This window comes from Henckelia pumila, chromosome 4 (genome assembly GCF_033568475.1).
Source record: "Henckelia pumila isolate YLH828 chromosome 4, ASM3356847v2, whole genome shotgun sequence".
NCBI classification, from domain to species: Eukaryota; Viridiplantae; Streptophyta; class Magnoliopsida; order Lamiales; family Gesneriaceae; genus Henckelia; species Henckelia pumila.
In genome coordinates, this window is record NC_133123.1 from 12,263,245 (window position 1) to 12,281,004 (window position 17,760).

General features: G+C 34.2%; 2 protein-coding genes across 4 annotated transcripts; both read right to left on the minus strand.

The window, feature by feature from the left end:
- Positions 1-224: 224 nt before the first annotated feature.
- On the minus strand, positions 225-3,858 carry LOC140865041 (F-box protein At4g00755-like). Of its 3 annotated transcripts, none has more exons than XM_073269536.1 (6): positions 3,665-3,858; positions 2,925-3,073; positions 1,661-2,083; positions 1,399-1,559; positions 1,083-1,201; positions 225-734 (listed from the first exon to the last, which is right to left on the minus strand). In XM_073269536.1, the coding sequence occupies exons 1-6, from the start codon at positions 3,670-3,672 to the stop codon at positions 446-448; spliced, it is 1,149 nt and encodes a 382-aa protein (XP_073125637.1). In that variant the 5' UTR covers positions 3,673-3,858; the 3' UTR covers positions 225-445. The 3 variants fall into 3 exon arrangements, with proteins under 3 accessions (XP_073125637.1, XP_073125638.1, XP_073125636.1); XM_073269537.1 differs by having other exon boundaries at positions 3,792-3,851; XM_073269535.1 differs by lacking the exon at positions 3,665-3,858 and adding an exon at positions 3,519-3,658.
- A 2,524-nt stretch (positions 3,859-6,382) lies between these two features.
- On the minus strand, positions 6,383-11,220 carry LOC140894764 (probable methyltransferase PMT15). Its single transcript, XM_073303376.1, has 6 exons — positions 10,317-11,220; positions 8,309-8,519; positions 7,914-8,211; positions 7,326-7,718; positions 6,844-6,921; positions 6,383-6,755 (listed from the first exon to the last, which is right to left on the minus strand). The coding sequence occupies exons 1-6, from the start codon at positions 10,989-10,991 to the stop codon at positions 6,509-6,511; spliced, it is 1,902 nt and encodes a 633-aa protein (XP_073159477.1). The 5' UTR covers positions 10,992-11,220; the 3' UTR covers positions 6,383-6,508.
- Between the last annotated feature and the right edge of the window lie 6,540 nt (positions 11,221-17,760).

Sequence of the window (17,760 nt, forward strand, 5' to 3'; positions counted from 1 at the left end):
TTTTGAGCCAGACCAGCCATCTATATTCGTGTGTCGCAGTATGTATTGGTACTTGCAATAACATACATTCGATTTGTATTCAGTTCATGCTTTATTCAAACAAACTTTTTTTTATAGTAGAACCCGTTGCTTTGATAAATCAAATCCTCGCTAAAACAAAATTTCCAAAGTATTTTCACTGCTCACAGTGGAATTAAGCAAATTGCCTAATTAACTTTGAAGCATATATTGATATGATATCATAATTCATATCTAATCAACTATTTTCAAGACAGCCATAATACAACCTCGTGAAATCGCGCTTAAACGCCATATACAGGCTCTAATTCACAAGAAAATTAGCATCACAAGAAATGTAAACCATAAAACTTAGGGTGGAGCTTGCCAAAGTTTGATCGATTCTTGATTCAAGGGACGTAAAACAGGACAATACCCATGAACTGAATTACAAAATAAGACCCTCGTTTATATCATCATCATCTTCATCCCAAATGAAGGGATTGTTCGGGCCTTGTTGAATACCACGTAGTAAATTCTCCAGTAGACCTATTCGCTCCCACAGCATCTCTTCTTCATATCGTCGCATAGTAGGGATTTCATTACTTGGCGAGGATTGCAGAGCAAAGATAAGATTTTTGGGATAATGCTTCAATAAGAACTTCCTGTATGGTTCAACCGGCTCCACGTCGAATGCAGGAAAAAGGGGGCGACCCAGCACTCTTACATAACATATGCTGCAAACATGTAAATGATTTGAGATTTGAGAGTGAGCTGCATAAATAAGGTGAAGGCTGGATATAGAAGTATTAACTTAGGAAAGGCATCAAGCGCTATAATGATTGTGGTTTTTTACAAAACAAAAACAAACTCATTTTTGGATATGATAGTGACAATAAAGTGTTCATATTTTAAAACGAAACATGAAGTTGAAATACAAGGCCTTGAAGCGGCAATTTCCAAATTCTCGATTTCAATTTTAACGCGACCAAACTTCACTTTTTCTTTAAAATAACTTTCTAAATACATATTATTTTAAACAACTACTCGATCTAAACAAATTCAAAATATACTAATAAACTCACCATATATAAAATAATCCATCCAATTCTTGTGTTTGAACCCTACCCAATAGCTCAATCTGTAAATATCCACCAATACAAAGAACAGGCTCTTCTAGCTTAAATGGTTGCAAGCGATTTTCCTGTTCAGGTAGACGTGCAACAGGTCATGGATCTTGATAGAGCCACTTTTTACTGAAGTGGAAGGAACAAGTCATAGAGAAGACAAACAATTTGGAGGCTGGTCTTTGGATCAGCCATGAAAATCATGATTTTACCCATAAAGGACATTAAAGATGCAACTGACGACTTGAAAAATCGAATATGTGAAATTCTTTACCTGCGTCATTGGAAACCGTCGAGAAGTGTAACTCCATATAAACTTGTCGTCAGCAGATGTTTGGGAGGCATCCTTCTCAATCTCATTTGGGTTTTTAGGATAACCGACACGAAATCTAACAAATTTCGCTGAGTATATAGGTTTTCCAGCCTGGAAAAAAGCTGAAGATTCGACATAATATTGTACACGCAGTTGAATTAGAGATGTCAAACAAGTGAACATCAAAAGAAGAAACAATTATGAGAAAATTAAACTTAATTACCTTCAAAAGGTTGGATATCAATTTCGGTAATAACCCAAATACCATCCCGCAGTTTATATATTAATGTCTCAGAAGCAGCTGGATCACTTTGCCCTTTACTTGACCAGTACGACGCTCTACGGATAAATCTATCCCTCGGATTCAAAGTATTAACGACACTTTCATCAGGATAATTATCAGTGCTGGATGCGCTGATAGCATTTGATATGCAATCTTTGGAAGAAACATTTGACTTTGTGAGAGCCTGGTGTAGAGAAGCGTAAGCATGGTGATCCCGTTCAAGAATCTTCCATTTCATGGCATCACTCATCTCTGCCTCAACCGAATCTATTGATTCTTCACCCGCATCAATGACACCAACAATATTGGAGAGTTGTGGGAAACATTTCAAGCATAATTTTTTCGCAAGTCCATTTGTAATCACTGGAAAAACAAAGAGTCGTCGTGAAAAATGGAAATGTCACATGCTTAACATGTTATTGATTGAAATGGTAATAACTCAAAAGGAAAAAATTAACTAGCATTACTAAAAGATTTTTGTATAATACCTCATTATAATTTAGTGATTCTTTTATTTGTATTTTCACAAAATGAATCGTAGGCTGCAGAGTCCAAATTTTTGTGTTGACTTCTCGTAAAACAATATGGCTTCATGCTTTCATTTTCACTCAATTGATTTTATTACTTGGAAACTTTAAACCATTAACGGTACCTTGGACCCATTGCCACTACAGCTGAAAAATGGTGTTTATAATCAGAAGTACCACCTAGAGAGGTAGGTGGTGGTTTTATACAAAAGAGACAATGATTTGGCTCTTAGATATTTGATTATCGTATATGGAAGTAAGAATCGGTGATTGAACCATGTGAATCATGTGCAATGGTCACTTCTCTCTTTTCCCTCTTTATACAATCCAGCATTTAACATTTGCAATAACGGAGACATTAACATCAGCTGCGAAAATGTGACAGAAAATATATCTCATTTAAAGACTAAAAGACATAACCCCATTCGTAAACATGCATGTGTGTTTTGTAACCGTATGAGTGCATTCGGTAACGACAACAAAAAAAAAGTCAGTGAGACATCATGAGCTCATCAAGATGGTGTCGTTACATACGATAATAAAAATAAATCCAAAAAAATCATGCATCATACTCATATTACAAGCAAGGATTGTAACCACAAGAAAAGAAATACACATACAAAGTCAACCATTAAAACAGAAGTTCGTATCATTAACTTGCACTGCTCAGTGCTCACCGAAATGACGCCAAAAGTGCGAGATAGCACTTGCACGAACCACATCCGCAGGATCATCCAAGAAGCTCATGACATGCACGGACATGTCGGTCTCAAGGCATTGCAAGAAATCGGTTGTAATCTCCACTTTTTTGTGATCCATCAATTTACTGAAATTTTGAAAAGTTGAATCATTAACTTGGCAGAACATTTTTATATGTTAGAAAAAAAAAAAAAACCGGAGTAACAGAGAGTGTGAAAACGGACTATCCGGCATAAATCTGTTTAATTCCAATTGTTCTTTAAATGTAAACCATACGTGAATAATCAGCAAAACATTAAAAAAAGTCGACTAATTTTCCCCGCCACCTAAGAAAAAAGAGCCCCCAAGTTTATAAGGTTACTCAGGTTTCAGTGAAAAAAAACCAAGCAAGCCAGCGTCATCACACCAGGGCTTCAATGATCGAACAAAAATTCCAAAGAAATCAAGATCGCATAACAAGAAGCCAAAATCCAATGATGAACTGATCCAGAGTCAGGGGAATACAATTTAGACAAAAAAATAAAAAAATTCGAGCGAATTCGTCGAATCGCCCAACAAGAACGAAGACCCACCGTATCATATGAAGCCAATCACGAATTAAAAGATTCTTACACATACAGAAACCCCGATACAGTTACCCAAAATTTCCAATACTCACAACGCCGGTCGACACCCAGATAAACCCCGAAAAATGAATAAAAGATAAGGGGAAAAACACCTTCTCATAGATAACTCGTGGGCATCAATTCAGAATTACAAGCTCATCGACGGAGATAAAAGAGGGAGTCAAGATGAAACTGGAGCGCTTTGGGTCCAATAAAATATATTGCATTAATTAGGTTTACAAGTTCGATCGGGAAATTTGAAGGCAAAGATAATCGATTCTCTTTCCCCGTTGGAGGCCAGGATTCATGTTCCTATCTAATTATTCATATCTATTTTCATAATATAATAACTAAAATTACTGTCTAAGCTTAAGGTAATATCTTGTAAATCAAGTTAATAGCGACAATTAGGCGTGTTCAAACTTCGGATAAAATCAAAAAAATCATAAATCCAAACAGTAAAAACCAAACATCGAACCGAACCGAAAATCGAAATTTGAAATTCGAATATAAATGTTAAAATCGAAATTTATTTGGTTCGATTTCGGATTATATATCTCAAAACCGAATCGACCGAAAAAACCAAAATTTTATTAAATTAATAATTTTATTTATATAATTGTTTATATTATATATTTTATGAGATGATACCTAATGAATAAAGAATCATTTTAAATAATTTTTAGTTGATTGTTTTTTATTTAAGTCATTTAGACTTTGAATTTAAATATTTTACAAAAAAATCATTTAAAAGATAACATATTATATTTTAAAATATATTTATAATATTAATTAAAATAATTATATCAAAACCGAAATAACCGACCGAAATAACCGAACCGATTTAGTAAAAAATCGAACCGAACCGAACCGAAGTAAAACGGTTCGGATATCGGATTATATATTTCTAAAATCGAAAACCGGAAAAACCGAAATAAAAAACCGAAAATCGAACCGAACCGACCGATGAACACCCCTAGCGACAATCACACTGGATAAGTTATACCTGATACACTCGATGCAAAAATTGTTGGCGGAAAAATCAAGTCCCAAAATTCAATCTGGTATTATCTTAACATAAATTAGTATATCATGATTTGTCACATCAATAATATACTATTAATTATATTCATCTCTAAAAATATTGATCACCGAATACATAATTTGGATAATATTCATAGTATAGGATCTCATTAACCGACATTTTGATTTCGTATGACATATCTTACCAATGATCTATATTTACTTTTGATCCTGTTTGATTAGTTTTTTTCGGTCGATAAATTTTGCTCGAATAGTTATTTGCATATTGGATAAAATTAAATTTCTTTCCTTTATTTCAGTGAAAAATTACTCACTTTTCGTCTTTGTTATATAAGTTTTTTTTTTTGTAACACATAGATAATTGTTAGAAAAAAAAATATGTATAAACTTTTATTTTATTTATATTTAATTTGTTTAAAAAATGATTACATGATTTTTAAAAATGAGATAATAAGAATATATTGGTAAAAGATTAAAAACATATATATTTTTATATATTATATAAGTCTATATATCTAAGATGAATAGGGAAAAAAAAAAAGAAAGAGAAAAGAAAAAGTTATCTATGTAATTAAAACAAACGTAGTATTGAATAAACAATCTCCTAGCCCCGACTTCCCCTACCTAACTTCTTCTACGTACTTTCTTCCACCTCGTCATCATGATATTGAAAGGTTAATAACCTTTTAACCCGTGGAGTAAATACAATAGAAAAGGGAAAGTCGACATTACAGTGCGATATTGCCCTCATCGTAGTTGTGTGACCAGCAAATGTCACATACATTACATGTGGGCGGCAAATGCTTACATGTGAGGCCCGCATGAAAATGGGGTCAATCAAACTCTTATATCGGTAGCGTTCAGCCTACTTAAAATATTATTCTAACCATAGATCTAATGTTAGAAATGAGACTTGGATCTAAGTCACCTCAAAAGCTAGCTCAAGAGGTGAGGGTTGCCCTTGTCTATATTAAGGGCTCCCAGGAATTTTATCCTTCCGATACCATGTTAGAAATGAAACTTGGACCTAACTCACCTCAAAAGCTAGCTCAAAAGGTGAGGATTGTCCTTGTCTATATTAAGGGTTCCCAGAAATTGTATCCTACCGATGTGGGACAATATTATAATGCACATGATTTGTCACATCAATAATATATCATTAATTACTCGAATGTGTAAAGATATAAACTATTAAATAATGATTCAAATATAACTCTTAGTGTAGGATCTCATTAACCCTTTAATCATACCATAATTCCCTGACATAAGTGAATCGATTTAAGGATCCACAAGGATAAATGTTATCCGGAGGACCATTCTCATGTTTTTGTTTTTAATAAATGGGCTAAGCTGCTAATAGCCCAAAGTTTCGAAATCTAGTTTAATAAATGGGCTAAGCTACTAACAGCCCAAAGTTTCGAAATCTAGTTTAATTTACCAATGAATTGTATTGTGGAGATGGTTTTTTTTTTTTTTTTAAATAAATATAGTGGAGATGATTTTATTTTCTAGCAATTACAAGAATTTTATAACAGAAAATACTGTAATAAGAGATTTTATTTTATGTTTATTTTCCCCCATAAAACTGGCTCAAATTGAGTGAAAATTATTACAGGATGATAACTGGAACTTCTCTTAATTATTATTAAATTTACAGAGGCCATTAAATTGTATTGAGCGCATTAAGTGGTTAACTTCCAAGTTCTTTGTTTTATTTCATTTTTCCGGTTAATTAAAACAAGCTGATAACCAAGGTAAACAAAATTTAAATAAAAAAACCTCTCATTCTCAGCACAGAAAATGTATTATTGTCAAAAAGAAAATTAATTTTTTTAATATATATATATATATATATAGAAAAAAAAAAAAGAAAAAAAAAGGTGTTTACAGGAAAAACAATAAACTAATTTACACTATGAAACTGTTTGTTTTGCTTCTTTATCAGTTAATGCAGGAGCTGTCCAGTATAGTTTAGTAGCAATCAAAAGCTTCTCCCTAACATGAGGACCTCCTTCATGATCAGTCATTCTGCTGTCCCATTGAAGTCCATCTACTACACTCTTAACGTTCACCAGAACATCGACATCGTCCCGTATGATCACGCTACCCTGTGGCCGTAACACCCTATCCATTTCTAACAGGATATCTTCGATTTCACATCTGAAAAACAAAATGGTCGATGCTCAGTTACTTTGTGTACGCTTATTCGTAACGTGCAGCATTTTATGTACGCGGAGTTATATTTTACCTATCCTTGTATAGCGTGAATATTGAATCGGCATGTATGAAGTCATATGTTCTTGGATAAGTTGACATAGCTTCACACCTGCAAAAACGATGAATTCGTTCTGTTAGAGGCACGATGGAGTATTCGAGCCTGAAAAAAGAGTCAACTGATGATAACTATAAACTCTGTTGTTGAAGGGTGGGTGGCATGTTTAAAATTTCACTGTTGGCTATAATCCGACAACCATTGGTTGATGAGTGGAGAAGCAAGGAGAGGAGATTAGCCCATGATATGAAAATCATTTCGGCTTTGATGTATATCCTCCCTTCTCTCCCGTTCTTCGGTGCCCTAAGATCGTTGCATGGGAGTTTTTTATGATTATTTGAAGGTGACTAACGTGCATTTAGGAGTTATCAGGGATATGATTTGTTTTCCTACTTTTTAGCTCTTTGTGCCTTACAAAATGTTCGTGTATAGTGCTACAATAGGGAGAGAAGGCGCACCAGTTCTGATAAGTTCCGATCAATCCACGTTCGTAGATAACTCCGAGGGTATTCACATCAGCCTCGACTGGGACAACATTCATGACCCATGCGGGATCATCGATCAACGCTGCTGCAAAGCCTCCTAAATATGCATTCATATCAAGCAAGTTTCTGTACCTTCCTGGCTCTGCCAACTGATGGTCTAAGGCCTTGTAATGAGACACTCTCTTCTTCCAAAGTTCAGTGTCTTTGCTAAAAATTTCTCCCGTGACCCCCTTTACGCTCCCGCTTAGGATTCTTGGTGGGACAGCGGTTAATCTTTCCGGCCAATTAGCTAGTTGTCCACCGGATGTTTCTGCGATGTCGGATACGTCGGCCAAGGGAGTCAAACAGGATTCCATCTTAGTGTACCTGCACTAGTACAAATCCAAATCCAGAAAATGCACTAACGATGGGAGGGAAAGTAAGCCTAAACATGAAACTAGTGACCGAGAAGTTATCGACCCATTTTCCAATAGCTCGAGCTTTTGGGTTCACCAGCATTTTAACAATTTCAAGAGCTGAACCTGTATAAGATAAATAGATAGTAAGTTTTATTGTACTTACCAAGCTTTATCTGGATCTTGATCCTGGCAAAAGGGAGGCTTTCTAAAGATTTTCCTATTCAATTTACAATGCATATGATTAGTGGCCTTCTGCCAAATAGCAAGATCATTTTTCTGCACCAATTTCTTCCAACAGAGGCTTCTTGCCACATTCTCAATCCCATTTTGCTCTTCATTCAGGCTCTCTCTAGTTCTATTCCACCCCTTCCAGTGATTCTCCCAATTAACAGGCGGGCCGGAGAGGATCCAATACCCACCGGGACGTAAAATCCGGTCCACTTCAATCAAGTATAGTCCATCTAGTGCAATAGTTGGTTAATGTTAAGAATCAACAATTTTTTTTTCATAACATGATGAATGTTGATAGTTTTTCTTAGTCAAGAAAATGTTATATACCGTATTGGCCCCACGGGATTAGGCATCGGGAGCAATGTGCGATGTCAAAAGCTCGAGAAGGATAGGGAAGCCTCTCCGTGGCCAAAATTCCAATTTGAGCTGGAACTCCGCGTTCCAGGGCGAATTGGACCTGTGCTTCATGCGTATCTTTTGGCGCAAAAGATATGGGTAGAATGTTTCTCGAGAGCAAATAAGCACCCCAACTAGCAACCTAGAAAATTGTAAAGGCAAAATTTACAAAAAAAAATAAAAATATTTGTAGGTAAAATTATGATACATGGCCTCAATAATCTTAACTAAATGCATCCAAATTTGTGATATGTATGCGTCCATCCACAACAAAACAGTCCATCTGAGTAGTTTAGGACAGAGAATTGTACGATAAAGATGGTTTAAAGGACTAATCATATGGTTTCAAAACATTAATATATATATGATCAGCCACAGGCCAACGTTCCAATAAAGGGATAAGGAGATCACAAGTTGTAATCTCCTCCCCAAAATATATTTAAAAAAAACGTTAATAATCATCTAACACCAGATTTTGTCGATAACATCAAGGTTTTAGATTAGAGTCGGTAGCTTATTAATTACAAAAATTACGTTGATGTTTGTGACCATACAAGTAGATTATAATTAATTAGGTAAAACATATATTTGCCTCCACAGACCTAAGCAGAGGAAAATATAAAATTGGACTATGACAAGTGCAATCACTCAATAAACTCCACCTGAATTTGGCACATAACAAAAAAAAAATTCCAGACAACCGAAATTCAAGATTTCGTCATCCCAATTGCCATTCAAATGGCTTCAACCGGAAAATTTCACAGCATTACAAATAAACATGAAGATAGAAGAAAATAACTGAATGATGATAAAGAGAAGAGAGAACACTAATTTGATTGAGACGCTCACATGCGGCTTTATTCGTTTGCACTCTCAATTTTTTCCCAATAAAATTGGTATTCTTGGAGTATAAATCAAGAAAATGTATACCTTTAACTGATTTAGCTTCTCATCTACTATTTACTTGCTTTTAGTAACACTCTGTGGGTGCAAAATTAGAGTGTCAGGTGGGTAATTCCACCAAACTGAACCAACTGGGGTGTTGCAAGACTTTTAATTAATCAACCATTTAAAGTATAGAGCAAAAATCACTTATATATATATATAACATATGTATATATAAAAATTAAAATTAAGGATAAATAAAATAAGATAAATGAATCCACTTGCTCTCTCCATCCTCCACACACCAATACCCATTTTCTAACAAGAGCGTACCTAATTTCATGAGCTAATTTTGAGTGACACAACAATATTTAACCTGATTGGAATTGAAATCCATTCATACAGTACAGAAAATGTCATAACTCAAAAATTGACTCCACCACAACAGATTCAATGATATATAATCGAAAAACAAAATCTCCTTTTCGTACCATGTGAACTACAAAACGTCTTCATACTCAAATCTTTTAACATATATAGTAGTCGATGAATTTGTGATTGCCAAACAATGAGTCGTTCGACCCAATCATTGAAGCCAAATGACAAGATGTAATATATTAACATCAATTATGAATCGATGGATGACACAGACTTGTATATACAATGACAGAATAAGCAAAATGTCAATGGTCAGCATCCATACAAATATAATTAATTCACTAGCAAACCTACACGTCTCCGTCGTGACTACCTATTCAAAATGCAAGTCCATTTCTCCCTTGTTTTTTTTATTTTCTTATACATTTTTTTTATTTTCTTATACATCAAACGTTCTTAATCACCCAAATCAATAAAAACTTGTGGTTCGTTTAAAGTTTTCAAGAAACTCAATCAAAAGATAAAAACTTGAATCAGAAATTTCTGCAGTCACGTCTATTCCTAATATTCGAAACAATTTGATCTTATCAATAAATGGTTCGAAGAAATATTGAAAAAATAAATAAAAATTGGAGGAATATAATATAATATAATATAATATAAAAATGTAACGTACCCCACAGCCAGTGTCAATGGCCGTTCTGATGGAGCCATCCTTGAGATTAATCAACTTGCCGATGTCATCTATGTAAGCATCGGCGCCACGCGGAAACATAGTCCCGCCGCCGGGGAATCTGAACCGATCCCCCTCGAATCGGACCCAATTCTGCCCCGCTTTCTCCACCGTAAGATGCTTGTGCGGAACGTTGGCGTACCACACCGTGTCCCGGCTCTCCGGCCACCGCAACGGCGTCTTGTACCCGTGCGGCGCCGGGATTCTACACCTGAGCAGCTCCTCCTTCTCGGGGCAATGCCTTTCTCTGTAAGCAAGCATCGACCTCTCGAACTTGAGCGATCTCTCGGCATCCTGGCACGGCGTGTACTCGGACAATTCACCTTTGCATGGAGGGATGTGTGTGGCACGCGCCTCCGGTGAGAGTGGCACGAGTTTCTCCGCCGTGTGGTAGGCGGTGAAGTCGAGGGTGATTATGTTGGTGTCGATCGGGCTCTTGTCCGTGCATGGAAGGGATGGGAGGAGGGTGGCGGAGGTGATGTCGCCGCCGCGGCTGTTTTTCCAGATTCCGAAGAGGTAGGAGACGGAGCAAAGAACGACGATCAAAGCCATGTAATAGAGATTTGTTTTCTTGGTTTTGGTAGAAAGGTAGTGTGTTAGGTTCCCACAAATCGCCATTTTTTTTTTCTCACCAAACGTTCCGACCCCGGTTGAATTTCGCGGAGAAGATGTAGCACAAAGGGTTTTACAGAATAAACTCAAGTCAAATTTATATTTATATATATGACTTACTGGGGAGTGTGTATGTGTATATGTATAATATGTAAGATAATAAGGGGAAGATTTGGGGTGGGAATTCACGCGCCTCGTGAAAGAAGAGGCTCCTAGAATTTATGGGATGTACAAGGTAAGAATATGGAGGAATGCCGGATTAACAGCGTTATGCCTTAAATGTTTCCTTTCTTTGGTACGATACGACCCTTTAGTATTCTTCCTCGTTCAAGATTTGTTTTCGGGCCGGTCCACTCTCACATAGTCGACACCTAGTTAGATGTTACCTGCAAGGGTATTGCCTTGACGATTGACACGTGAGATTATTATTTTTTGGTGGACCTCATGCATATTAACGAATGATCACTTTTAGATCTATCATAGAGATAGTGTCCATATAGTAGAATGAAATATTTCCTATAATGTATATATAGAGTTGAAAAGTAATATATTTTACATAAAAATAATTTTTTTTTTCATGAATTGAGACGAATAGAAGATGTGTCACATAATGTTAGAGGGTGTATTCTTTTACATATTTTTACTGACTTTTTTAAAATTACAGACTTTTGTGGAGATGATAGATTTCTACTGATTTTTGTAGAATCTCACAAACTTCTAAAGACTTTCAAAGAATCTTACGGATTTGTTTGTCATGACTTTTAATTTACATACATTTGTAAACTTTTTTTTCTAGAAGCCTATGACTTTTGTAATTTATGATTGTGATTTTTAAAATTTATTATTTCTTTGAATTAATAGTTGGGTGTCAATAACTTCTATTGTAAATTTGAAATAGAAAAAAAAATGTTTGTATATAGATTATTTTTAATATAAATAGTGTGCATGATATTAGTGTTTGTATAGAGATTATTTTTAATAGAAACGAAAGTGTGTATGAGTTTGAGACATTTTTAAAAAAATAAATGTTCACCCAAATCTTTAGGTTGAGTCAAAGACAATTATTGACATTTTATTGTTGTATCTTATGTTTTAATTCTTATACTTAATAGAATTTCATGGAGTCTTTAAAATTCTATTGATATTTTGAATATCTATAGCCTTTTGTAGAGTTTTTAAAATTCAAATTTGATACCACAAGACTTTTAAAACTCTATAAATGTTCATCTTGAATATCACTAAACTTTTATGGAATACATAAAAGTTTAAATTGCATATCTCTAGACTTTTAAACTCCATAAAAACCATTAAAAGTCTAGAACCAATACACATCGTAGGACGGATCTCAGGACGGTTCTTGTGTTCCTGATTTTCACTTATATTTTGTTACTAACTTTGCCTTAGATTTTACGGTACGCAATGTAATTGGATTTTGCATTAAAGTAAAATGGGTTATTAGTATTGTATTTCGTTGACCAAAATTTGTCAAAATCTTTTCGAGGTAAAATAATGTATTTACAATGTCATGAAAAATCTCATTTCCGGTGCCTCTAATTTAGGACTTGGGGTTTGGAAAATTACCTACCTCCCATGGGGCACTTGTAGCATTGTTTTGTAAATCTCTTCGAATATGTATTTTTGAAATATTTTTAGTGTTTTATAAGTGAAAAAATTTAAAGTATATATTCCCTCTGTCCTAATTATATAGTACACGTTTTTTTTGTCCCAAATATATAGTCATATATCATATTTAGTAATATTTTTTACACTCATTTACTAATATACCCCTATTAACTACACTTTGAAAATTGTGCAATCATTTTTTAATATATTAGATAGGAATAAAATAGGACGTTTGTATAAAATTTGTTTTTCCAATTATTTTTCTTAATCCGTGTGAAAAAAATAGGACTATATAATCTGGACGGAAGGAGTATATGTGTTTGGATAAAATTTTTGTAAAATATTTTTGAATTTTTTTATAAAGTATTCTCCAAATATAGTTTTCAAAGAACACTTGAGAGGTATTTTTAGATATTTTTATAATGGAACTGTAGAAGGTAAATATGAACAACATTAATTTTAAAATGTTAAAATATTTTTATAGAATAGTTGTCCAAACACATATTTATTCTCAAAACAACTTTTAAAATATTTTATAAAAAAATTTAAAAAACACTTTTATAAAATTATTTTATAAGTATATGTTCAAACGGAACACATGTCTCTTCTGCAAAGATGGCCTATATTTATGAGATTATTTGACTTGATCCATACATACAATACAGATAAAACTGTTAAAATCAATTCGCGGAATGGGTCGACGACTTGTAATTTGTGTGGATTGAGAATTTTCCAACCCAATTCAACTATTTGTCAGGGCATGAGACGTAGCCATTTTTTAGTTATATTAAACAGGCAGAAATGAGTAAGTCCGGGGTGAAACGGAATGATATGAGAATCTCAACCCATTTTGATAATACTAAACGTAATTGAGTGTATTTGAATTATCTATTAAATCCGTGGAAGACACTTGAAAAAATTTCAGCAGCCGTGAATCTATTTGACATGCCGATTATGAGAAGGCTGGAAAAAAAAAACAGAAAAAATATATTTCCTGAGAATAACGCATTTTAAATACTTCTTCTTCGCTACATCAATTTGCTGGAGTTTGTAATATATATACCGTGTCTATGTAATATCACATCAAACTATGCTACTTGCTTCAGCATCTTAATTTAACCACAAGAGACCTAATTCACATCATACAAATATATATATATATATATATATATATATATATATTTGTATGATGTGAATTAGGTCTCTTGTGGTTAAATTAGGTCTATATATATATATATAGAGTTTTGATCACATGAGCAACCACCAATAACACCATGAACAACTACGTAAGCAATATTTAACGTGATATATATATATATAGTTTTGATCACATGAGCAACCACCAATAACACCATGGGCAACTACGTAAGCAACAGTTAACGTGACAATCATTCTTTGGATGTACAAAGTACCACATCATATATATATATATATATATATATATATATATATATATATATATATATATATATATATAATAACTTAGCCTATAGCCCCCAGGCCCCCCACTTAGCTATAAAGTGGTTATTTGTTTTAATCAGAGGCTGGATGGAGCATTGATGTGGGCCAATTAAACAGTTATATATCGGCGCGATTATATGGCATGACATTGTTGTTACAAGCTACATATCGGACCTAGTACTATAAAGTTAAGAATGTAATATACATTTTAAATAATTTATACATTTAAAATTAACTCGTTATTAATCTCTCGATCATATAACTAGCTCGCTCAAATCCCACCTAATCGAACGTTTAATTAATCTCATTTGTTTTTATCACATATTCACATTATATTTGATATCTAACAGAGACGAGATGATAAATTACGTGTTTAAAAAATGACAATTCATGAATACTTCTGAATAATATAATGATGTACGAGTTTTAAGTACTAGTACTTTTTTGGAACCTGAGTAAAACATTGAAAACAAGGACGTGTAATTATTCTTGGTGTCTTTGAATTGAGCAATTTGAAATTCATGATTTTGAATGCATTTTCACTGTTTAGGTACGTAACTTAAACAAAGGAAATTCAAATTATTTTCTTACTTATTTATCATTGTAATTATACCAATCACGATGTATTTTCAATATATCTAATGTTATATGGAGTTGAAATCCATTGTGATTAGTACAATAATAGTGTAACTGTATAACTGAAAATGTAATTGAATTTCCTTTGTTTAAACTATTTAAATTTTAAACAATAAAAATGCATTTAAAATCACGAATTTCATGTAACTTATCATCAAAATAAACTTTTACTGTATCATCTTTCACATCAATTAACGGTGTTATGTTCCAACTAATTCCAAGTACAAAATGCAAGGCAACACTAAAACATCTCCCGACTCAACGTCCTAATTGTCGATACCTATGCATGTAAAGCTTTTTAAACCTATCACATGCAATCGATCCACAAGCCCATCCAAGTTTGCTCCCATTTTAAAAAAAAATTCATAAACAAAATTAATATATAAAAATCATTCATGGAACGTTAATGAAGTCATATAATTGAAAACGTTGAACATATGCTAAGGTTTCAATTTTTCGTATAATTCAGCTAGATTCGCTTCTACTGTTGTTGTGCGGATAATGATCATTTCGGCTTGTGAGACAATAAATCTAATGTAAAATTGATTGATACTTCCGTTTGTGGGCAAATCAAATCAATATAGTTTTTAATATATTATTGATATATTATTGATTGATTCATTCTACTATATATCTTTGAACAATATTCTTGAAAAAAATAGAGTGAATTGATAATAACTAGATAAAGATTCAATTCAAGAATAGAGTGTATAAGTCTACTATTTAAACGGGGGGTGTTACAATAGATCTCCTAAATAAGACGATCTCATATACATATATTTGTGAGATGAATCGAGTGAAATCGGAATCGGATATATCCATATCACCAAAATGACTCTGAGTACGTATCGCGCATGTTCTCCAAATATAAAGGTGATTTACTGATTTTTAACACTTGTATAAATAATTTTCGCATTTTAACATCGATTTTAAACATACTTCCTAATTTGTATATGCACATCTTTTGTGGAGATGCACTACAAAAAAAAAACATGGCACTTGCGACGGTTTTTAAAAAGCGTTGCAAAAATATGCGACGGTTTTTTAAAAACCATCACAATTACGATGTTTTATTGAGACGGTTCATAAAAAAACCGTAACAAATTCTTTGCTATGGTTTATTTAAAACCGTCTCATTTTCGACGGTTTTAAAAAACCGTAGCAAAAAATTTGCTACGGTTTAGGTAAAACCATCGCAATTGTCACGGATCATAAAAAACCGTCGCAAATTGTAGTCAATGATATTGGTCAACCACCTCATTTAAACAGGTGAACATGGTGAACCGACACACCTAAAAGTTATTAAAATCGTCGCAAAAAATTGCCTATAAATAAACACCCTGGCTCATTCACATAACATATAACTATAATTAAAATCATAAGTTTCTTTCTACTTATTTCAAATTACCTTGCATATGTTTTTTCTTTGTTACGTTTATTATTTATTACAGCGTCAAAGACTCAAAGCTCTTCTTAATCATTATTCTCAACCACATACTCCAAATAGTAAACGAAGATCAAGTACGTAACTTTCATACGAAAATGTGTGGCATACATATCGTATTATGCATTATTTTATATTTTATTTTTTATGCTTAAATTTTGGTCAAGAACATTTTGTTATTTCGGACTTTATATGTTTGATACGAACATTTGATATATTATATGTAGAGTTCTTTTATGGTGCCCAACACTATATGCCAACTTCATGCCAAAACCATGTAGAGTTCCCGTATGCTTACCAAAAGCATCGATACAAGCATACCGGCAAAACCATGTTCTGCACGAGTTTACAGACCTTACGCTCGAAACCTGTCATGCCTTAGGCACTCAAGATATTCCCTGGTAAAGGTTTATCTGACAATCTCTCCAACTACGAGTGGAGAATCTTCAAGGACTGGAACCACATGTATTATTATACACCATTCGTTCCAAAAAGCCCTCAGAGATATCTGACGCGATACCCGATCTTTTCTTCCAGTCTTCCCTGGCTGGAATTCATATGTTCTTCGATCAACATCCCAATGCATCGAATGATGAACCGTCCACAACAGTCAATCTATCTATCGATATACTACTACTGGTGTTCTCATCACTGTTGCATTCCTTATAGTAAAAAACTTCTGCCGCAAACCTTGGCAATGAAGAACCAAATCTTCTTTCGCTAGGCCTCAATAAATCCTACAAGGATAATCAAGAAGTTTTATTATCAATTTCCTAAGTCCCTTGCATGTAGCTCTGATACCATAAATGTAGCGACCCATCCCGGATCCACTACTTAATCAGAGTTAAGAGCATAATTAAGCATGCATTAAAATAATATCGTTGCGGAAGACTAAATACAAGCAGACCGGCAGAATAAAATCGGCTAACAAACTCAATTTATACAACCCAATCGAATCGAATTTAAATAAAACCTACAGCTAATCCTGCTGTCTTCAAGGTCACTGGCTACTCCAGGCTCCTGGTGCTCAATCCTGCACCTACACCTGCCCCGTCGAATAGGGTATCCAGATACACAGAAAATACTGGACGTGAGCTCTAAGCTCAATACGAAAGCACGGATAAACATACAAATATGATGCATGCAAATGACAGGGTATCCATATCTGGGATAACTGTATACAACTGCTCAGACTGGCGCCTGGAATATAAGCTCGTCACATCGGGGTAGCTAACCACTGTGTGCGACCACTCATTCCCGAATCACGGATGCGGACCACGGAGTCCTTCAAGTATCAGTACCTAAGGTTACTCGATATCAAACGTCCTAACAGGGCTGAGCAACCCTAACTGGCTCATCTCGAAAGATATACAGACGTACGGGCACAAGATGATATGCACATGCCGCATAACAATAATAACATGCAAACACATAAATGCAAAATATAAGCATGCATATCCGCTGGCAATCTCAGTCAGTACTTACGTACCTTTTTAAGGCAGTCCTAGTAGTCCCACTCTAGGTTCCAAGCCTATCATCAAGTCTACAATGCAAATACCCATGCATCATTCAATAAGCTCTAAAAGCCTTAACTAAGCTATTGCATACTCC